Source organism: Globicephala melas, chromosome 2 (assembly GCF_963455315.2).
Source record: "Globicephala melas chromosome 2, mGloMel1.2, whole genome shotgun sequence".
Taxonomy (NCBI): domain Eukaryota; kingdom Metazoa; phylum Chordata; class Mammalia; order Artiodactyla; family Delphinidae; genus Globicephala; species Globicephala melas.
Genome location: NC_083315.2, coordinates 136,775,083 through 136,799,328, shown reverse-complemented (window position 1 = coordinate 136,799,328; position 24,246 = coordinate 136,775,083). Strand labels below are relative to the sequence as shown.

The 24,246-nt window shown below is 33.6% G+C and overlaps 1 protein-coding gene across 1 annotated transcript in view; it reads left to right on the top strand.

Moving 5' to 3' along the window:
* Nucleotides 1-22,467, top strand: part of C2H14orf39 (chromosome 2 C14orf39 homolog) — a 52,197-nt gene extending 29,730 nt beyond the window's left edge. Inside the window, exons 11-18 of the mRNA XM_030854458.1 lie at nt 3,277-3,362; nt 3,452-3,507; nt 6,546-6,607; nt 7,667-7,839; nt 9,239-9,244; nt 9,533-9,671; nt 13,556-13,613; nt 22,268-22,467. Coding sequence (XP_030710318.1) covers nt 3,277-3,362; nt 3,452-3,507; nt 6,546-6,607; nt 7,667-7,839; nt 9,239-9,244; nt 9,533-9,671; nt 13,556-13,613; nt 22,268-22,467 — 780 coding nt within the window. The remainder of the gene's footprint in view (nt 1-3,276; nt 3,363-3,451; nt 3,508-6,545; nt 6,608-7,666; nt 7,840-9,238; nt 9,245-9,532; nt 9,672-13,555; nt 13,614-22,267) is intronic.
* Nucleotides 22,468-24,246: the final 1,779 nt, after the last annotated feature.

The window sequence follows — 24,246 nt, the reverse complement described above, 5'->3', positions numbered from 1 at the left end:
TGAAAGTTGGGTTAATTAATATAGCCAAAAGCTAATAAGTTTCAGCAAGTGTAGAGAAAAAAGAGAATACCCCCCCAACAAAAGAAAATAATAAAAAGGGGGAAAGGTGCATATCTCTACACTTATGTAAGACATCTTTTCTAAGTCCTAAAAGGATACTATAAAACCAAATACCCATAAATTTGAAAATTTAGGTAAGATGGACAGGTTTTTAGCACAATATAAATTGCTAAATAGACTGAAAAAGAAAAACATGAATAGATCAATAACTTAGAAGAAACTGATGTAAGTGAAATGGAAGTGTATATAAATACCAATTTCCCTCTTTTCTCCCTTATTTCCCTCCCTTTTCCCTCCACCACACATGCCCTTCAGAACACGCCAGACTCAATTTTTCAGCTGAATTCTACCAAACTGTTAAGGATTAGATCAGAGTTTCTCAATAGTGGCACTGTTGACATTTTGGGTCAGATAATTCTTTGTTGTGGGGTCATCTTGTGACCCACTAGAGTCCAGTAGCACCTCATCCCCAAATTATGACAATCAAAAATATCTCCAGACATTGTCAAATGTCTCCTAAGAGGCAAAATTGCCCCCAGTTGAGAACCATTGGATTAAATAATCTTTTTATACAAACAATTCCAGAGTATAAAAAGAGTCGGAAACTATCCAACAAATTATAAATGAATAATCCATTAGATAGCAAGGACAAGGATAGTGAAAGAAAAGAAAAATTATGGTATGTAAGTCTCAAGAATGAACATAGATGTAAAAATCCTAAATAAGTTACTAGCAAACCAAATTTTGCAATGTAACATTGAAAGAGTAATATATTGTGACTAACCTTGGTTTTCCCAAAGAATACAATGATTGTTTAGCATTAAGAAAAATCTAACAATATGATTTCCTATATTAATAGTTTAATAAATGATTTTAAATAAAGATTTTTAAAAGAATGTTAGGGAGACTCTTACTACCAGATATTAAAATGTTTTTTTTTATTTTTTAATTAATTAATTTTTAAATAACTTATTTATTTTTGGCTGCATTGGGTCTTCGTTGCTGCGCGAGGGCTTTCTCTAGTTGGGGCGAGCGGGGGCTACTCTTCGTTGCGGTGCGCAGGCTTCTCGTTGCAGTGGCTTCTCTTGTTGTGGAGCACGGGCTCTAGGCGCGCAGGCTTCAGTAGTTGTGGCACGTGGGCTCAGTAGTTGTGGCTCGCAGGCTCTAGAGCACAAGCTCAGTAGTTGTGGCACACGGGCTTAGTTGCTCCGTGGCATGTGGGATCTTCCCGGACCAGGGCTTGAACCAGTGTCCCCTGCATTGGCAGGCAGATTCTTAACCACTGCGCCACCAGGGAAGTCCTAAAATGTTTATTTTTAAACTTTCATTACTGAGATATAATTCACATATAAAATTGATTGTTTTAAAGTGTACGATTCAGTGGTTTTTAGTATATTCACAAGATAGTGTAACCATCATCACTGTAATTTCAGAACATTTTCATCATTCCCAAACATTTTTAAACATTATCAAAATGCAGTTATTATAACAGTGTGGTACAATAAAAGACAAATTGATCAATGGAGTATATCAAAATAAAAAAGCTTTTGTATGGTGAAAGACACTAACAGAGTTAAAAGAGCGACAGAATTGTCACTTAGGGGATTGGTATCTGTAATGTATAATATACAAAGAAATACATAATAATTCTTAAAAATTAATTTAAAAAACTATAAAAATGGTCAGAGGATAAGTCAGCTTACATAAAAGGAAAGACTAAGGGTCACTCAACATAACAAGATGCCTGACCTCAGGAGAACAGGGAAATGCAAATTAAACCAATGAGATACCTGGTTTCACCTGTCAGATTTGCACACATTAAAACATTTGATAATGTCTAGTGAAGTCAACACCAGTGGGAGTATAATTTGGGACAACTGCTTTAGAGGACTGGTTCACAGTACTCATTAAAAATAAAAATGCACATACTCAGCAATTTCACTTCTTGGCACCTACTCTAAACAATTACTTGAAATACTTGTACAAATACTTGTACCAGGAGGAATATACAAACATGTATATTGTTTAAAACATACATCAAGGGCTTCCCTGGTGACGCAGTGGTTGAGAGTCTGCCTGCCGATGCAGGGGACATGGGTTTGTGCCCCGGTCCGGGAAGATCCCACATGTCGTGGAGCGGCTGGACCCGAGAGCCACGGCCGCTGAGCCTGCGTGTCCGGAGCCTGTGCTCCACAACGGAAGAGGCCACAAGAGGCCCGCGTACAGCAAAAAAAAAAAAACCAAACAAAAAAACATACATCAAAACTGTAACAACACTTGTTCTTTAAGGGCCAAGTGTTCTTTGAGGGACAAGTTCTTTTTCTTATGATCTAAAGGCACATAAGATGACAGAATTAAGACCAGTGGCTGTTATAACAAATATAAATGGATAAACTTTCCTATTAAAGGTATTTTAATTTCAGGTCAAATAAGAAAAATCAGTGACTCTTCAAAATGAGTGACTCAGGGAGAATGAAAGACTTGAAACAGACAATACAAACATTAGTAAAGTAGCGATTTAAATATTAGTATTAGTGCTTTGTGACTACCTAGAGGGGTGGGATAGGGAGGGTGGGAGGGAGGGAGACGCAAGAGGGAAGAGATATGGGAACATATGTATATGTATAACTGATTCACTTTGTTATAAAGCAGAAACTAACACACCATTGTAAAGCAATTATACTGCAATAAAGATGTTAAAATAAATAAATAATGTTAGTATTAAATAAAGTTAAAAATGAAATATTAGCTTTGTCATACATATTTTAAAAAGAAAGTTTCAGGCTTTAATCTTTTAACCTACTGCTTTCCTTTCCTATAGTCAATTTGTGAGATTATAGGGGATGGAGAGACACAGACATCAGGTTATTAGTTGAGAAAATGGTAAGATTCACTTGATTAATCATGAATAAGGAAGAAAAATTTTAAAGTTTACCTTAAATGAAGAAATACTATCAGGCATAGTTATTATACTTGTCAAAAACATCAAATTCCTTGAGAGTTAAACCTTTTTTGTTTCCCAGTGTTTGACTTAATGTTTTCTATGTAGTTGTTTCATTTAATTTAATGTTTTGTTTGTAGTTGTTGTTGATGTTGATAATAACAGTGAGGATGAGGAAGATGACAGTGTTCTTGGAGAGCCCTGAGTATCCATGGCAAGCAAAACATTCTGTTGTTTTGTGTAGTCAATTCTAATGCTTAATTTCTTTTGTTCAGGTATTGAATGACTCTGCTGTGAATAACCATTCAAAGTGTTCACATGTTACGGCTTCTAAAAGTTCACAAAATTTTATGCAGTTCAGGTAACCTTTAAAAATAAGAAAATGCTTTATTTTCTGAAATAATTTATTGCTCAGTAAATAATATAAAAATTTTGTTTATTGTATTTTAGATTAACTCCACCGAAACAATCAGATTGCAATCAATGGTTGGAAAAGGGAGATACAGGTATTTGCTGTTTATATTTTTCCTAAGAAATGGGAGTAACAAGTTATATCAGGTTTTTATACTAGTCAAATAAATTATTTGTATTGGTTGCATCTCTGGTTAACTGACCATGCATGCCTGGTTTTTAAATACATTTTTCTTAAATATAAAACAAATACATTTTATTGTAGAAAATTTGGAAAATGGAGAAAAATATAAAAGAAACAAAAATATGACCACCCAGATATAACTGACACTACATAATACTGTTGTATATTCTTATATTTTTTTCTATGCATATCTGTGTTTTGTTCTTTTAGTTTATTCCTCCAAATTTGAAGCATACTATGTATATTATTGTGTATCCTTTTCTTTCCACTTGATGTACTGTTAAGGATATTTTTCCATGCCATTAAATAGATTTTATTTGTGATGACTTATAATAGGTCTTTGCATCGGTATGCTGTAATTTATTTAGCCATTCTCTCACAGTGAATATTTTGTTATTTCCAGGTTTTTTGCTGTTATAAATAATGCTACTATATTCTTTTATATAAATATTTTATTATCTTGGATTATTTTCTTTGAATAAAATCATAGAAAGGTCACAGAATATATATGTATGAGTTTTTTATCCTAGAATCAACTAGCTATTGGAACTTTGATGCACCCTTGAGAGACAAAGACTCATTCTCTGTCTCTATGTATATATGTATATGTATATGTATACATATATGTATATGTATATATAAAATATATAATATATCATAGAGACACATAGATATGTATATATATATATTTTTTTGGTAGCCCAATAATGCATAGTAATTATTCTATTCATTAGGCATTAACAACATTGAGGTTAGTCTTTACCTCTTCTTGTCTATAGCATGTGGATTACTGACTTATTTTGAAATTTAAAAAATGGCTTATTCTGACAGTGTAGTTTTCTGCAAATATATGCACATTCAGAATGGTCATATAATATACTATGAGTCTATTCCTCTCACTCTCAATATAGGATTCAACCAAGACAATATGCTTATTTAATGCAGATGGATAGTCTTCCTGCTTTCTTCTGGAGAAAAGAATTATATCTTATCTGCCCAGGTGATATATTTCACCTGTTTATAATCCTCTATATATGCTAAGCTGACAGAGTGTTAGACAAGGGAGGAACAGATAATCTCTAGGAACAATGTACCCCCTAATACAGATATATGGGGAAATGCATGTATCTGGCATAGTCCTAGTTGCCATTGAGCATGTATGGTGAGGCTTCACACCCAAGAAGGCATATAATTATCTTCCAAGAAGAAAAGACTCTTCAACAATCTCCAACCCTATCTTTTGAAGAAGTTAATATGTTGTGAAAATAGTACTGTGACTGAACTCAAGAGACAAAACTATAAAACATTCAGATGACCAAATAGGGAAACATTTATTCAAGATAGGAAAGAATTTCTTAAAAAGAATTAAAAAGCCAAATCATAAAAGAAAAATTGATAAATTTGGCTATATTAAAATTAAGAATTTCTGTTCATCAAAAGACACTATGAAAAGAATGGGAGGCAAGAGAATATATTTCCAATACATAAAACTGTCAAAGGACTAGTTTCCAAAAATGTATAAAAAACTTCTACAAACCAAGAATAAAAATATGGACAACCCAGTAAGAAATATGTGCAAAATAAATGAATAGGCACTTCAAATAGAGAAACTTTTGTGGCAGATAAACATGAAAAGATGTTCAACAAATCAGGAAACTGAAAAATAAACCCACAGTGAGATATTATACACCCATCAGATGAGCAAAATTCGGAAAGTCTGACAATAGTAGATGTTGATGAGAATGTAGGACAGTTAGAACTCTCATAACTATTGGTAGGGACTGTCATTTATAAATGAAATATATTGTCATATAACTAAATTATAATTGGAACTAGTAATTTTGTCTGGTGAAATCGAATGATTTCCTAGGATAGCTCAGGATGGCTAGCTGCCACAACAAAAATTGGTGAATAGTTTCAAAACTAAAGTTTGGAAAATAGTTTAACATCTGGTAAAATGAAAGATACACTACCCTATATTTTGTAATTCCACTCCTAGGTATATACCTAGAGAAATACAAGTACATATATACAAGTATATATATAGAAGAATGTTAACAACATTGTTTGTAATAGCCTCAAAGCAGAAACACCCCAAATGTCCATTTGCAATAGAATGGATAGATAGATATATTGTGTTTGTACAATGGAATACATCCGTAAAAGGAAGCAAACTATGTCTATATGCAACAATACATAACGAATCTATACTAAACAAAAAAGCACGACAAATGTATTATTATTTCATCATATAACATTTTAAAACAGGAAAAAAAACTATATTGCTTAGGTGATAAAACTGTATAAAGCAAATCAGAGTATTGATTATTACAGAAGTCAGGTTAGTGTTTACTGATGAGGAGGAAGATATGTGGAATATGGGGCCTTATGGAGAACTCATAATGTTCTATTTCTTTACCTAGGTGGTGGTTACATGGGGTGTTCTCTTTATAATTTCGTTCGTTAAACTGTTCATATAGGTTTTATTCTCTTTATGTATTGGGTTGAACTATCTAAAATCTCCATTTTTAAAAAAAATTTTATTTATTTATTTTATTTTTGGCTGTGTTGGGTCTTCGTTTCTGTGCGAGGGCTTTCTCTAGTTGTGGCGAGCGGGGGCCACTCTTCATCGCGGTGCACGGGCCTCTCACTGTCGCGGCCTCTCTTGTTGCGGAGCACAAGCTCCAGATGCGCAGGCTCAGTATTTGTGGCTCACGGGCCTAGTTGCTCCGCGGCATGTGGGAACTTCCCAGACCAGGGCTCGAACCCATGTCCCCTGCATTGGCAGGCAGAGTCTCAACCACTGTGCCACCAGGGAAGCCCTAAAATTTCCATTTTTATAGACCCAAAATAGTTAAATATTGGCAATTTCATATGGTTTGGCTAATATGTTTTATTTACAATTAAATTACAAACAGAAAATATATTTTGTTCTCATATAACAAACAGATGCTGAGTGTGGAGATAAAGAGACGGTAAAACAATTGAGAGAATCAAAATGTACTTCACAAGTAAGTCAAATGTTTGGTTTCTAATTTCTAAGCAAAATATTACAATTTAAAGTATTCTGTTTCCATTTTAATTTCAATTTGGTATAATGAAGATTATTTATGTGAGGTCTAGATCTTATTAGTTTGGTAATCAAGTTGCTGTGATGTTACAGATTCTATCCCTTGGAGGAGTTATAGATTTAAAAATGAAGCCACAAAAAGTTTACATGAAAATTTACACAAAAAAATTGTCATTAATAATTGACTATATATAATTGATACCACAACAACTAAATCATAACTGAAGAAAACAATTTTGTTTGGTAAGATTGAATTATTTGCCCAGGCTGCCACAAAAGTATCTTCAAAATATTTTTTAATAGTGGAAAGCTTTAGTGATGATAGGTGTAGGCAATGTACCGTAGCTACTAAGGGATAAGACAGGAGAAACAAGAGTAGTATTCTGCTGTAAAGAAATACAGGTAAAAAGCACATTTTCATTTTTTTGCTGGAGGGACCCAAACTGTTTCCGTAATGGGATTTGTTAACAAAATATTTGAGAAATCATATTCCTAAGCCTACAAAAATGATATAAAGGAAAATTAGTATTCAAGTTCTCAATCTTTGCAGGGAAAGTAGTATAATGAATTTATTAGGGCAAAAAGTGCAAAGAACATAAGAAGTGAGAGCAAGATTGCTCTTTTCTTTCAAGGGGATATCGTATACAAATCTTGACCCAGAGCATGATGTGGAAATTTTAAAAGAAAAATCATTCCTAACCATTTTTCTTCATCAATCTGAGTATGTCCTGGTTATGAGTTACTTTTTCAGGTAGGGGTAGGTGAGATAGAGCTGGGAAGAAAAGAAAAATTGGAAAATCAAAAATAATTATTTTCCTGTTTTTTGAACAGATATATTTTGATATCACTTTCACCAATTATTATTATTTTACTTATTTTGTCTATGAAATGATAACATCGTATGTTAATAGGATGTTTTTAACCTCATATTTTTACATATATGAGTTTATTAATGCAATAACATTCATTTTTATAGTTTTCTGTTACTTTGAATTTGCAGGTTACATATGCCGAACATTTGGGAAAGCCAATAGAAAGTAATAGTGATGAAGTAGAAGAAAGGGCTGAGATTTTTCCACGAACTCCTGAAATTCCTTTATTTTTAAGGACTCCTGAAGCTGTAAGAACACCTGACTCTGTGGAGAAATTACCTAAAACCCCCTCATTTGAAATGTAAGATTTTAATTAGTAATTATAATGAAAGAATCTACATATTGAGTTATGTAAGTAATTGATAGGAATAGTAAAATGCCTAATACCTGTAACTTTTAAAAGTTTTTATTATGGAATATTTCAAATATACAAAGGAGAGAGAGAGAGAAAGTATAATGAACTCTCATGTACCTATCACTCTATTGGAACAGTTATAAACATTCTGCCATCTCGTTTCATAGATCCTCTTCCCCATTTTCCCTGAAACATTTAGCTGAAGGTGGACTAGATCATGAGTACTTATCAAGTTCAATAGTATAAGATTTAAGATTTTCAGAAGAATAAAAAATGTATGGAAAAATTTTAAACGTCGAGCTAAAAAGTTACTATCACATTTGGTAGGTTGTGTACATCATTGAATAATGTTCCAGCAGTCATTTTTCCTTAATGTTATAGTGTCTAAAACAAGAGTTACCATTCTTTTAAGTAACCTTAGTAGGCATAAATATCTGTAACATCATTATTTAACTTTGGAAAATATAGATTTGTAGTTTACAGCCAAGAAAATAGTGCTGCATTCAAGCTCTCTGTTTAGTTCAATCTTTTCTTAAATCTGAACCCTGAGATTCTTCTAAAATGTATGTCAAACAGATTTCACTTCATCAGGAATCTCTCACCTGTGTTCTTCTCTGTCTTTTAAATTGCTACTAAGATTTTTATATATGAATGTCATGCTGTTGACTCAAACACAGCATGTTCAAAGTGGAACTCATCATCAAATCTGAGAACTGTAAAAGTATGTGGCAATTGTATACTAAAACCTCTCTTTATGGATGAGAAAACCAATCTGTAAAGTGACTCATTAATGGTCATGGAGAGAGTTATAGAAGTATCTTCAGACTTCTATTATTTAACACGCACTTAATAACACTATGTGTAAGCATTTAATAAATATTGCTCCTTTCATATTCACAACGGCTTTATGAGATGCAAGTACATTATTATCCTTATTTTATAGATGAGGAAATAGAATCACAGGTGATACAACTCATTGGTGGCAGAGTTGAGATTTAAACCCAGGCAGTTCTGCCTCCAGAATTCATGTTTTAACCACGTGTTATATACTGTCTTGTCTAATTATTTTTCCCAAATCATTTTATAACTTAACTCCCTTATGAAGCAATCTGTCATGGCTGGCTTCTCATTAAGACTAAAATTTTGTGACTGCTTTCAAGATCTTGGGGACAGTATAGCATCAGACTTAAGAGCTTAGACTTTGAATCTTTGTTGCTACATTCAAATCCCAACTCTGGCACTTACATTCTTTTGAGCAAATCATTTAATCTTCCTATGCTTCAAAATCCTCTTCTCTGAAATGGAGATGATAATAATGGTAGATATCTCATAGGGTTATTGTGAGGAATAAGTAAATTAATGATAATGAAAATACATAGAATAGAGCCTGACAGTATATTCTTAGTAGGAATTCTTTATTATCATTTCATAATTGATTATTCTACTTTAGTTAATATTATTCTCCACCCAAAACCATAGGTTTGTTTTTTTCTCCATAGGTTTGTCACTTCAATAACTACTTCCTCCCTTTTCCTGCTATGCTAATTCTTACCTCTATGCCATTGCCTATGGTGCTTACCAGTCTGCAATATTTAATAATATGTATTTAACATTTTGATGATTTATTTCTCTGTATCAGAAATAGAAATACAGCTACTGAATGTCAAACACAAAAGGAATCCCCTGGATTTTCTTTTCTTATGAGTTATACTTCTAGATCTCCTGGATTGAATTTATTTGATTCTTCTGTATTTGATTCAGAAATCTCATCACATCAGGTAATATGAGAAGCTAAAGTTTTATTTCTAAAAAAATTGTATGCTGAAACCTCAAAAAGTTTAATTCTTTAACTAAACTTCCTTGGAGCACAGTACAAAACAGAGGCAATTTATTTTATTTAAAAAATTTTTTATTGATGTATATTTGATTCACAATGTTGTGTTCATTTCTGCTGTACAGCAAAGTGAGTCAGTTATATATATATTTTTGTATATATATATATACATATTCTTTTTCATATTCTTTTCCATTATGGTTTGCCACAGGATATTGAATATAGTTCCCTGTGCTGGACAGTCAGAACTTGTTGTTTATCCATCCTATATACAAAGTCTGCCTTTGCTAATCCTAGACTCCCAATCCTTCCCTCCCCTCCCGCCTCCTTGGCAACCACAAGTCCGTTCTCTATATCTGTGAGTCTGTTTTTGTTTTGTAGGTATGTTGACTTGTGTCATATTTTAGATTCCACATGTAAGTGATATCGTATGGTATTTGTATTTCTCTTTCTGACTTACTTCGCTTAGTATGATAATTTCTAGGTACATCCATGTTGCTGCAACATGGCATCATTTCATTCTTTTTAATGACTGAGTAGTATTCCATTGTATATATATATATATGCCGCATCTTCTTTATCCATTCATCTGTCGATAGACATTTAGGTTGTTTCCACATCTTGGCTATTATAAGTAGTGCTGCTGTGAACACAGGGGTGTATGTATTTTTTAGAATTATAATTTTGTCTGGATATATGTCCAGGACTGGGATTGCTGGATCGTATGACAACTCTATTTTTAGTTTTTTGAGGAACCTCCATACTGTTTTCCATTGTGGCTGCACCAATTTACATTCCCACCAACAGTGTAGGAGGGTTCCCTTTTCTCCACAGCCTCTCCAGCATTTGTAATTTGTCAACTTTTAAATTATGGCCACTCTGACTGGTGTGAGGTGGTATCTCATTGTACTTTTGATTTGCATTTCTCTAATGACTAGCGATATTAAGCATCTTTTCGTGTGCCTATTGGCCATCTGTATGTCTTCTTTGGAGAAATGTCTGTTTAATTCTTCTGCCCATTTTTTGATTGGCTTGTTTGTTTTGTTGTTGTTGTTGAGTTGTATGAGCTGTTTGTATGTTTTGGAAATTAAGCCCTGTTGGTCACATCATTTGCAAATATTTTCTCCCAGTCTGTAGGTTGTCTTTTCATTTTGTTTAAGGTTTCTTTTGCTGTGCAAAAGCTTGTAAGTTTGATTAGGTTCTATTTGTTTATTTTTGCTTTTATTTCTATTACATTGGGAACCTGACCTAAGAAAACATTGGTATGATTTATGTCAGAGAATGTTTTGCCTATGTTCTCTTCTAGGAGTTTTATGGTGTTTTGTTTCATATTTAAGTCTTTAAGCCATTTTGAGTTTATTTTTGTGTATGGCATGAAGGTGTGTTCTAACTTCGTTGATTTACATGTAGTTCTCCAACTTTCCCAATACCACTTGCAGAGGCAGTTTTTAAAAGATTCTGAGTATTGATAGCATAACAATGTTCCCCCATTATCTTTATGTTTTCAACCTCAGGTGGCTCAAATTGACATCAGTTCATAAAACAGAATCTCAGGATAGCAATGATTTAAATTGCAGTTAAAGGCAGTTTAAAAATTAATTTGGCTTTGTAATTCTAAACAAACTTCATATATTCTCAGTGTGAAAAAATTTTCAGGTAGGTAGTTGGTCTTTTCAACTACATGTGTATGTAGAAACAAAAATTGACAGGATTAAAGGGAGAAATAGACAAAAACACAAACTTAGTTGGAGGTTTTTAATACTCCTTTCTCAGCAATTGATAGAATTAGGCAACACAATCAAGAAAGATCTCATATAAAATCTGAACAACCCCATCGACCCCCTTGACCTAACAGACATTTATAGAATACCACATCTAACAACTGCAGCATATTTATTCTTTTCAAGCACTGATGGTACTTTCACCAAGATAGACCATATTCTGGGCCATTAAATGGTTCCTAATAAATTTAAAAGGATAGAAATTATACGGAGTATGTTATCTGATCATAATGGAATTAAATTAGAAATCAATAAGATATTAGGAAAGTCCTAAATATTTAGGCCATGGATCAAAGAAGAAATTAGAAAAGATTTTGAAATGAATGGTTATGAAAATTCAGCATATCAGAAACTGTAGGTTGCTGCCAAAACGAGAGCAAAATAACTTTAAATAATTTAATTAACCATTTAAATAATTAAATTAATAGAAAAGAAGAAAGGTCTGTAATCGGTGACCTAAAGTTCCACCTTGAAAAGCTAAAAAAAGAAGAAAGTAAACCCAAAGTAAGTAGAATGAAAAACTACGAAGAATAAGAAGTCAATGAAATAGAAAACAAACAATAGAGAAAATTAGCAAAGCCAGAGTTGGTTGGTTGAAAAAAATTGACAAAATTTATAAACTTACTAGATTGACAAATAAAAAGATAAGATTTACCTGTATTAGGAATGAAAGAGAGGATATTATTATGGCTCCTACTGATTTTAATAATAAGAGAATAGTATGAAATAGAAGACTGATAAGGGGGAACTTCACTTTTACATATTAAAATATCCTATAAGCCTAGAGCAATCAAAATAGTGTGGTAAAGGTACAAGGATTGATTGATTGATCAATGGCATGGGAAATGTCTTGAAACAAAAGAATTTAGAATGCAATATAGATAGGACCACAAATTAGTGAGGATAAATTAGGCATTTGTCTTACACTGTACACCAATAGATATTATAGATGTATTACATTTTAAAATGTTAACCATAAAATATTTCAGAAGAAATATACATGAATATTTACCAGATCTTAAGAGAAGGAAGTATTCTCTAAGCATGAAAACAGTGGAAGAAGAGCCAAAAGAAAATAAAGACGGTTTTGGTTTGGTTACATACAAAATTTTATATGTTAAAAAAATTTAAAGGCAAAATGATAATGTGTTATAAAATATTTGCAATAATATCACAAACAGTTAAGGTCTTTATTGTATAAAGAGCTTATATGTACCAGCAAGAAAATTACTGCCTCAATAGAGTTATGGACAGAGTCTATTTGGTGAATAGATAATTCACCGAAAAAGAAATTCAAGTGCCTTATAAAATCTCTGGGAAAATCAGCTTTCCTTATTAATTGTCAAAGAAGTATAAATCTGTGCATAATAGTATATATTCAAGTGTGATTTATATTAGAAAAAAATAGAAACAACATAAATGTTTTAAACAAAAGCATGATTGAAACTATATTGTATGTCCATATTAGAGGAATAATAAAATGCCATAAAATAAGGTTTTGGAAGAATAGTTATGTGGAAAAATGCTCATAATGCAATGTTAAAAGGAAAAAAAAGAGGAGAGAAAACTATGTTTCATGATCCCATTTTTTGAAAACCCTGTTTTACAGAGAAAATGGACTCTTTTGGCAGCAAAACTTTATTTGAACTGACATGAAGCTGTAATACTTTGTATTATTTTTATAGTCAGGAAAGCAGTAACAACAACCTGATTTGTAAAAGGCCTTCAGAATAAAACAAAGTTAATTAGAATTTTAGGTTATATTAATATTCCAAAGTGGGAAGTATCCTTGGTATAATATATATATATATAGCCTATTAATATTTTATCTATTGCCAGAGTCAATAAACCTTATTTTAATATAAGTCAATGATAGTTTTGAAGATAGATCTCTTTTTAATTACAATAATGTGCTATAAAGAATGTTGCAATTTTGTCTACTCTAATTATGCTTATTAGACAAACTAGGCTTTAGAGTCTAATATAAATGCTATACCTACTGTTCTACTGATTTCATGAGTAATATTTAATGGAAATTTTTTTTCAGTTTCATGAACATTATTCTGCAGGAAATTTAAATCTTCTCTCATCACAACAAGAAATTGGTAAGTGATTTGAAGTTTGCTATATATAAAACCATGTTAACTTTCACCATTTGTGTTTAGTTTGTCTCTGATTTTCTTAGGCACTCAGTTTATTCTTTAAAAATATCCGTTACTTCTGCACCATTCACTAATTATTATTATTATTTTTTAGCAATTTAGCTTCTTCTCTCACTACTCTACCAAAACTTGCTTTTTCCAATATTACTAATGACTTACTAATTATCAAACATTATGAGTATTTTATTTTTATTATCATATTCGGTCACTTTGCAGCATTTGATATTGTTGACTATTCCCATCTCCCTTCTGGAGTTTTTGGATTTTGTCTTGTCTCGCTGGGGCTTACTTTTTATTGGACCTTCTTTCTTCATTTATCCGTTGATTAGTTCATTTATTCAACATATAAAAATAAATGTATTTATATATAGTATATTTTATATCAGGTACCACTTCTGGCTCTGGTGATAGAATAGTGGACAAGAATGCAAAATTCTCATAGGGTTTATGTTCTAGTGGGATAAACTGAAAATAGACAATGATTATATGTAAGGTAATGCACTAAAAAACAGTTGATATGGATTTGAATTGGCAGTCAGACTCACTGTCACAATTTCTAGTCTTAGATTTACTTAACTTTATAGAAAGATACAGGATAGGAGATAACAGCATGTACAGCGTCTTTATCTTATTGAGAGGCCCACCGGCAACCCAAATAATAAGCTTTCTTTTGCTACCTCGTCTACATGGGATATGTAAAGCTGCTAGGACAAAAGGCATGATGCAGGTAAATCACCTTGACACACAAAAGCTGCAGGCTTGGTTTCCCACCTGAAAGCTAGGAAGGACTATATACCAAGTCACAGGTCCTCTAATTCAGGTGTAGTCCCACCCAGTAGACTAGTCAAATACATCATTATACATTTACCTTAATTCTTATTTTCTAAGAAAACAGTGCTGTGAGGAGTCAGACTCCAAGGTCATTCTTCCAGGTGGGCCTGGATCAGCACAGGCCTGATGTTAACTCTACTCACTTGTGGGGTTAAATATTATGAAGAAAACTAAAGCAGAGTAAGGGAAATAGGGAGTATTTGGATTGGGAAGATAGTTGCTGTGTTCCAAGGGAATCAGAGAAGGCATCACTAAAAGGCAGCAATTTGAGCAGAGACCTGAAGGAGGTGCAGGTACAAGCTACTGGGATAACTGTTCTAGGCAGAGGGTTCAAAGGCCTTGAGATGGGAGTGTGCTCAGCGTGTTCATTGAACAGCAGCTTAATTGATATGATTGGAATAAAATAAGGAAGGAAGAACTGGTAAGAAATTAAATCAGAGAAGTTGGAGGGAGAGCAAACTATAGGGGACACTTAGACCATTTAAGGACTTTGGGGTGTTTTTTTCTCTGTTTGAGATGGGAAGCTATTGGAGAGTTTTCAGCAAGGACTGAAATGATCTGACAGGTTTTAAAAGAATTGTTTGGCTCCTATACGGAGAACAGACCATATGGAAACGTGGGGGAGATCAGGGAGATTGATCAGGGAGCTATTGAAATAGTACAGGTGAGAACTGATAATAGTGCGGATGATGTCAGTGGAAGTGGTGAGAAAGATCAGATTTTGGTTATTAAGTTTTCTGAAGGTAGAGTTGTAAGGATCTGCTTATGGACTGGATGTAAGGATTAAGAGAAAGAAGGATGATGCCAAGATTTTGACCTGAATAATTTTAAGAATGGAATTAACATCTGTTGAAATATAGAAGGCTGTAGAAGTTGATTTGAGATTGACAGGAGTTTAATTTTAGAAGTGTTATCACTGAAAAGCCTATATTAGATATCTGAGTGAAAGTAAGTAGGAAATTTTATATATGAACCTGGAATTCATTGGGGTGAGACATAAATTTTGGAATTGTCATAAATGGTTATTAAATGCCATAAGACCAGAATGAATCCAGCAATTGTAGACATTCTTTAAATGCGACTATCTAAAATATTAAATCTATTTACATTCTCCCCTTTGACACTCTCATTTGACACTCATTCACTTCAGCATTTTCAAATATTATAATACATATCTTCCCTCCCTGACTTCTCCTAACTCTCTTAAACTCCTGGACCTTACTTTTCTTAGGCTCTCCCCACGTTTTATTTTACTGAGATAAAATTGTCATACACCACTGTATAAATTTAAGGTGCGTTACATAATGGTTTGAAGTACTTATATTGTGAAATGATTCCTGCAGTAAGTTTAGTTAGCATCTATCATCAAATATAGATACAATTAAAAAATTTTTTTCTTCTTTGTTATGAGAACTTTTAGGATTTAATCCCTTAACAATTTTCATATGTATAACACAGTAATGTTAACTATGGCATCATGTTTTACATTACATCCCTAGTACTTATTTATCTTATAACTGGAAGTTTGTACCTTTTGACCACCTTCTCCCAATTTCCCCTCTCCATACCCTCACCTCTGGTAACCACAAATCTGATCTCTTTTTCTGGGAGTTTGGTTTCTTTCTTTTCTAATTTTTTAGTTTCTACTTATAAGTGAGATCATACAGGTCTGACTTATTTCACTTAGCATAATGCCCTCAAGGTCCATCCATGTGGTTGTAAATGACAGGATTTTCTCCTTTTTTATGGCTGAATAATATTTGTATATGCATGTATACATATTTAGATATCTCACAACTTCTTTATCCATTCATCCATCATTTCACACACAGGTTATTTCCATATCTTGGTTATTATAAATAATGCTGCTATGAACATAGGGGCGCAGATATCTTTTCAAGTTAGTGTTTCATTTCTTTTGGATATATTCCCAGAAGTGGAATTGCTGGATCATATAGTGGTTCTATTTTTAATTTTTTGAGGAACTTCCATACTGTTTTCCATAGTGGCTTTAGCAGTCTATAATCCCACCAATAGTGCACAAGAGTTCCTTTTTCTTTTTCTTTTTTTAAATTTTATTTATTTATTTTTGGCTGTGTTGGGTCTTCGTTTCTGTGCGAGGGCTTTCTCTAGTTGCAGCAAGTGGGGGCCACTCTTTATCGCAGTGCGTGGGCCTCTCACTGTCGCGGCCTCTCTTGTTGCAGAGCACAAGCTCCAGACGCGCAGGCTCAGTAGTTGTGGCTCATGGGCATAGTTGCTCCGCAACATGTGGGACCTTCCCAGACCAGGGCTTGAACCCGTGTCCCCCACACCTGCAGGCAGACTCGCAACCACTGTGCCACTAGGGAAGCCCAAGAGTTCCTTTTTCTGTACATCCTCTCCAACATTTTTTATTTCTTGTCTTTTTGATGATGGTCATTCTAACAGGTATGAGAAGATATCTCATTGCGTTTCTGTTGTTGTTTTTTTCTTTTTGGCTGCACTAGGTCTTCGTTGAAGAAAGACCACAGAGAAAGCACACAGGCTTTCTCTAGTTGTGGCAAGCGAGGGCTATTTGTTGCGGTGTGCGGGCTTCTCATTGCAGTGGCTTTTCTTGTTGTGGAACATGGGCTCTAGGTGCGCGGGCTTCAGTAGTTGTGGCCCATGGGCTCAGTAGTTGTGGTGCGCGGGCTCTAGAGTGCACGGGCTTCGGTAGTTGTGGTGAACAGGCTTAGTTGCCCCACAGCATGTGAGATCTTCCTGGACAAGGGATCGAACCCATGTCCCCTGCATTGACAGGCGGATTCTTAACCACTGGACCACCAGGGAAGTCCCTCATTGTGTTTTTAATTTGCATTTTCCTAGTGACTAGTGACATTGAGCATATTTTCATGTACCTGTTGGCCATTTGTATATCTTCTTTGGAAAAATGCCCATTCAGATTGTTTGCTTTTTTTTTTTTTTTTTTTTTTTGCGGTACGCGAGCCTCTCACTGTTGTGGCCTCTCCCGTTGCGGAGCAACAGGCTCCAGACACGCAGCCTCAGCGGCCATGGCTCACGGGCCCAGCCGCTCCGTGGCATGTGGGATCTTCCCAGACCGGGGCATGAACCCGTGTCCCCTGCATCGGCAGGCGGACTCTCAACCGCTGTGCCACCAGGGAAGCCCTGCCCATTTTTTAATTGAATTATTTGTTTGTTTGCTGTTGTGTTGTATAAGTTCTTCATATATTTTGGATGTTAACCCTTTATTGGATATATGGTTTACAAATATATTTTCCCATTTTGTAAGTTGTCTTTTCACATTGTTGATTGTTTCTTTTGTTGTGCAGAAGCTTCTTAGTTTGATGCAATCCCATTTATTTTTCATTCTGTTGCTTGTGCTTTAGGTGTCATATCCAATATTGTTGCCAAGACTCATATCAAGGATCTTTTTTCCTATAGTTTCTTCTAGGAGTTTCATGGTGTCAGGTCTTACCTTTAAGTCTTTACTCTGTTTTGAGTTAATTTTTGTGAGTGATGTAAGGTAGTGGGTCTAGTTTCGTTCTTTTACATATGAATATCCTATTTTCCCAGCACCATTTATTGAAGAGACTATCTTTTCTCCATTGAGTATTCTTGGCTCCCCTGTCAAATATCAGTTAATTGTGTGTGCTTGGGTTTATTTCTGGGCTCTCAGTTCTAGTCCATTGATCTATTTGTCTGTTTTTATATCAGTACCATTCTGTTTTGATTACTATAGCTTGAAATCAGGAGTGTGATGCCTCCCTCCTTGTTCTTTCTCAGGATTGCTTTGGCTTTTCTTTTGTGGTTCCATATAAATTTTTGGATTTTTTTTCTACTTCTGTAAAAAATATCATTAGAATCTTGATAGAGATCATCCTGAATCTATAGATGGCTTTTGGTAGTATTGGCATTTTAGCAATATTAATTCTTCCAATCTGTGAACATGGGATACCTTTCCATTTATTTCTGTGTTCAATTTTTTCTGTGAACATGGGATACCTTTCCATTTATTTCTGTCTTCAGTTTTTTTCACCAGTGTCTTGTAGTTTTCTGAGTAGAGGTCTTTTACCTCTCTGGTTAAGTTTATTCCTAAGTATTTAATTGTTTTGGTGTAAATGGGATCATTTCCTTTATTCCTTTTTCAGATAATTTGTTAGCGTACAGAAATGCTGCTGATTTTTGGATGTTTATTATGTATCTTGCAACTTTAGTGAATTTGTTGTTTAGATGTAACAAGTTTTTGGTGGAGTCTTTAGGATTTTCTATATATAAAATCATGCCATCTGCAAATAGAAATAATTTTACCTCATACTTTCCAATTTTGAGGCTTTTTATTTCTTTTTCTTGCCTGAATGCTCTGACATGGACTCTCAATACTATGTTGAATGGGAGTGGACACTCTTGTCTTGCTCCTGATCTTAGAGGAAAAGCTTTCAATCTTTTATTATTGTGTATCATGTTAGCTATGGGCTTATCGTATATAGCCTTTATTATACTTATTATGTTGAGGTGAGTTTCTTCTATATGTAATTTTTTAAGAGTTTTATCATGAATGAGTTGAATTTGTCAAATGCTGTCTCTGCAACTATTGAGATGATCATATGATTTTTTCTTTCATTCTATTAATGTGATGTATCATGTTGATTGATTTGCATACATCAAACCATCCTTGCATCCCAGGTATAAATCCCACTTGAGCATGATGAATGATCCTTTTAACATGCTGCTTAATTCAGTTTGCAAGTATTTTAGTGAGAATTTTTGCATCTATATTCATCAGAGATATTGGTCTGTAGTTTTTTTTCTGGTGGTGTCCTTTTCTGGCTTTGGTACGAAGGTAATGCTGGCCTCATAAAATGAGTTTGGAAATGTTCCCTCTTTGATTTCTTTGAAGAGCTTGAGAAAGATTGACAATTAATTCTTCTTTAAATGTTTGGTAAAATTCACCAGTGAAGTCGTCTGGTAGGACCTTATTTATAATTGTATAATTGATATCTCTTTATACCTAAGGCATCTGTTGACATTAAAAACTCAGTATATCTGAAATCAAACTTGTTCTCTTTCTGATATACCTAATGGTCTCTCCATTATTCTAGTTGCCAAGACTCAGAACATCAGGGTTAATTTTAACTTCTTTCTGTGCCTGTGACTACATTCAGCTAGTCATCAAGTTTTATTAGTTCTCTCTCTGAAATATTTATTTTCTTTTCTATTTTCATTATATGGAAATCATTATATTTCAAAGTCTTATTACCATTCACCTGGGCTATTGCAGTAACATTGTGATTGGTCTTTTCATCCTTTTAGCTTACTTATAGATCATACCCCAGTTACTCTCCTTATGCATAATGTTGGCCATCTCATTGCCCTGGTTAAATAAGTACCTTTAGTGGCTCCCCTGGAGTAGCAAATTATGCTCCCAGTTTTCTAACCTAGCTCCTAAACCTTTTCTCCTATAAAAATAATCTGTGCTTTAGCCATACTGAAGAACTCACTGCATCCCAAATCTGCCCACACTTTCTTACCCACTTTTTCTTCCTGAAATCCTCAACTTCTATCACTTTCTAACCATCTTTTCAAGACCAAGTTCTCTTCCACAGAACCTTTTATTTTTCCCCTTTGACATTCCATTCCAAAAAGCGCTCTCCCTAAAAGGGCCTAGATGAAGACTATTCCCCAAGCTGTACAACTTGGGGCTCTGGTTGCCTAACAGAAAGTAAAGAGGATATTATCTGAAGACTAAGTAACTGAGTCTATGAAAACTTCCCAGATCAACAACAGACAGACAGCAATTGGAATTGACTTTCCATTAGTCATTTTTAAAACATGGTAAAAGTAAAGTAGCCATATTTAATTAGGTTATTTCTAGGTATATGACTTCTGCACATACTATCACAAATTATAAATTTTTAAGATATTTTTCTGAATTTTTAGTCATCGTTATCATAGAAATAAAATTTATTTTCTATTTTGAAAAAAAAAGCTCTTTCACTTTCCTGAATGTCTTTTTTAAAATACTTTTTTGTATCTATACCATTATTATACTGTCATTATTTATGAATATATATAAAATCTTTTCTAATCATAGGTTCTTTGAGGACAGGGACTCTTGTTTACCTTTGAATTCTCCACAGCACCTAGACTACACAGTAATCTTGTACAGTAATCTATTATTTTATTTAAGGTGATCACAGGAGTTTTATGAAGACTTCATATGAACTTCTTTTGTTCTGAAATTAAAATAATGTCAAATTCATTTTTCAAAGGGAGATTCAAGATTTTTAGTTCTTTCTGGATCTATAGCTATGTTATAGCTGTTTTCCTTTGTTTAAGTCTTATGGATATGTACTGAAGTGAGAAAGGGAGAGAGGAAGAACCCAAGGATCAGTCCATCCTGATCTGTCCATCCCTCCAGCCATCCATCTACCCACCCACCCTATTGCTGGTTGGCTCAGCTTTATTTAGGGTAAAATAACTGAGATATTTGAAAATATATGAAATTTCAAAGTGGCACAAAGTAAATTGTTTTGCTTAACATATTAATTGAATTGGTTCTCTGTGGAAAAAATATAGATGCTTTAAAAGACTTATTTCAAGTAAGTCTTTGGATTACCGTACATTTGAAATTGTTTAATAGTAATTAAAAATTCTAATTAAGATGTTGAAAATATATTTTTATAATTGTAGTCTTAAATAATATAATGAATGAAAAACAATATTTTTCCTTAAAGGCAATTCTGGGGATCATTAACCAAGTAATTCTTTATGTAAAGTTGATTTCAAAAATTCCTTTTAAAACTGTAAAATCCTTTTCACTGTTCTGTCAATTTCCTTGAACAATGCCATAAACAGTATGTTGTAGTTATGCAATAAGTAATAGTTGAATAAATTTGACTTATACAGTATGTCTCAAATCTAGCATTTCTTTCTCCATTCCCTTTTCTATGATTGTAGGTAATGCCAAGCTTTCATCATCTCTTTCCTGTTAGCCCCATTTCTAAACATTTTCCTGTTCCAGGCTTTCTACACATTCTCTCCTGAGTAATCCTTATAAAGCAGTTCAAATCTTGTCATATCTCTGCTTGTAAACTTTTTTTTTTTTTTTGCGGTACGCGGGCCTTTCACTGTTGTGGCCTCTTCCGTGCGGAGCACAGGCTCCGGACGCGCAGGCTCAGCGGCCATGGCTCACGGGCCCAGCCGCTCCACGGCATGTGGGATCTTCCCGGACCAGGGCACGAACCCGTGTCCCCTGCATCGGCAGGTGGACTCTCAACCACTGCGCCGCCAGGGAAGCCCTTCTGCTTTTAAACTTTTAATGAGTTCATCTTATCTATCAAATAAAGTCCAGATCCTATAGCTGGAAGTTCAGCAGTCTTTACAAGCTCATCTTTATTAATTCCATTTTAATAACTCTTTGTTATTTCTCAATGGTTCTGATAAGCTGAATTGACTTCTGTTACCCTTATATTTCCTATGTACACCTATTTCTGTTCCTCTGTGTTATTCTCTCCTTTTGACATTTATTACTCCTCTTTCTACCTTATATACTAGTTCTTTATATACTTGAATTCAAATTACATGTAAGTGGGGTTTAAGTTTGGACCTGTTTAACCTTCCACAGTACAAAGGACAATGCTTTACACATAAGAGAAAAACAGTTAAGTATATGATTCAATGTTACCCTATTTATTGTGTGCAGTATACTGTAATTTGGTAGATTATAACCAAATTAATCATATTATGTAACATGAATAGCATGATATTGTAATATTTATCTTCCTCAGGAAACTTATTTGGGAAACCAGAAGGAGAAGATACCTTTACTTTTTCTTTTCCATTGGACTCTTCAACTCATACATTGGGAGCTAGAAGAGATGATTTTAGTTTTGCGTTTCCATTTGAACAGGATCAAAACTCAACACCTTCTTCTGAAAAAGAGTTTTCATCCTCCTCACAAAATACCACACAATTTACTTTATTTTGAACTAGTTACTAATTTATTGAATTATTTTACTACTCTGTAATCATCTAGGGCAGAAATTTACATTATTACTTAAACTATGAAGACCACTTTCTTTTGTTGATTAAAGAAATGGTTACCATAGTAACATTATTTGATTATATTTATTTAAATATTGAAGGAAATTAAGACTGTGTCATCTACTTTTGTTTTTATTTGCAGCATTAACTATCATTATTTATTTTGGTTTTGATTTTGCAAGTTATATTCATACAGAACCTATGCTTCACTGCTGCAGTAAAAGAGTGGTACTTTAATAATGATCTCAAAGAATTTATGTTATTGATAGTGAATAAAATGTGTTATTTTCTTCTAATACAACAAAAATTAAAATATTATCATTTATTCTAATAGCTTTAGTAGAAGGAAATTAAATGTGAAAGGCTAGAGTAATTTCTGAAAATTGGTTGGTTGCATTAATTGTGATACCATTAATATTTTTGCTTAAACTTTTTTGAAGAACATTTAAAATTTTGTTTCCTGTCTTCAACAAAAAATTCACCTTTATGTTTTATGTGTAGTATTTGCTTGTCAATTATATAGCTTAAATGAAGATAATTAAAATTTGATGAAATTATATAAACATAATTGCTCAATATCTTTGTATTTGTGCTTTTTAAAATTAGTTGTATTGAGTTATCAAGAAATAAAGAGTCTGATCCATATCTTGATGTGTGACTGCTGAAAGATTTTGAGCCTCACCCTGTTTTCTTCCCCTTCTGCCCCACATCTGGTCAAGCTGGTAAGAAAGCACAGGTGTTTCCTTCTTTGGCATCAGTGGGAAGTTCAAACCATGTATAGGAACTTTTGCCATGGCTCACCCCTAACCACCATAAAAACCCAAAACCAGTCTCCCTTCTCTGCTCTATCAAGCCATTTTCAGACCAGCTTGTGAGGCCTGGTCTGCTCTCCCCAGAAAATGTTATTGTATGAGTAATAACTTTTTCATACCCTATTGGAATGTGTGGTGTCATCAGTCTCAATATCCAAACCAAATTTTGGGTGAGAATCAATCTTACTTCTTCAGGGTATCCATAACATATCACAATTGTATTAAAGTAAACCTTCCCAAACTTTTTAGAAGTCAATGTAACTAATGATAGAAAGAATTTAAGGAAACTTTGGATTGTGTTTTAAAAAACCTTCAACAGCTGGTTGAAAGATGAAAATTTCAGTTAAAAACCTGGAATTTTTCTTTTTATACCAACTATTAATTTTATTGTTCCTATGGTTTAATTAATTGGTAGTTTTGATGTAATAAAGACATTTACTATATATGAGAAAGGATAAAAATGTTGTAACTGGCTTATTATTTAGTAAGAGGTTCAAAACTGGTTTTAGCCTTGGAAAACCCACTGATTCCGTGGTTTATTTTTACCTTAAATAGAGAAATGTCTAGCAAACCAGTATGGTTAGATTTATCATGTATCAATAAAAGAAGTAAAATAAAATAAGTGCTTTTAAAGTATCTATAGTGTGTGTGACATTTTGAGGGCATATAAAAGAGCCAAAAGATACAGTCTTATACCCAAGGAACTTATAATTTAGTTGAGGAGACAAAACTTAGGAAACAAAAGCACATGCGAATAAAATAGTTGATAATCAGATTCTACAGCTTATAACTTGGTTTCTGCTAGAGAAGAGATTGAGTGCTTTAAGAATTAGAAAAGAAAGTCCATCATGGACTGGAAAGCCTAGGAAGGATTCATTGAAGAGGTAGGACTTGAATTAGGACTTTAAAAG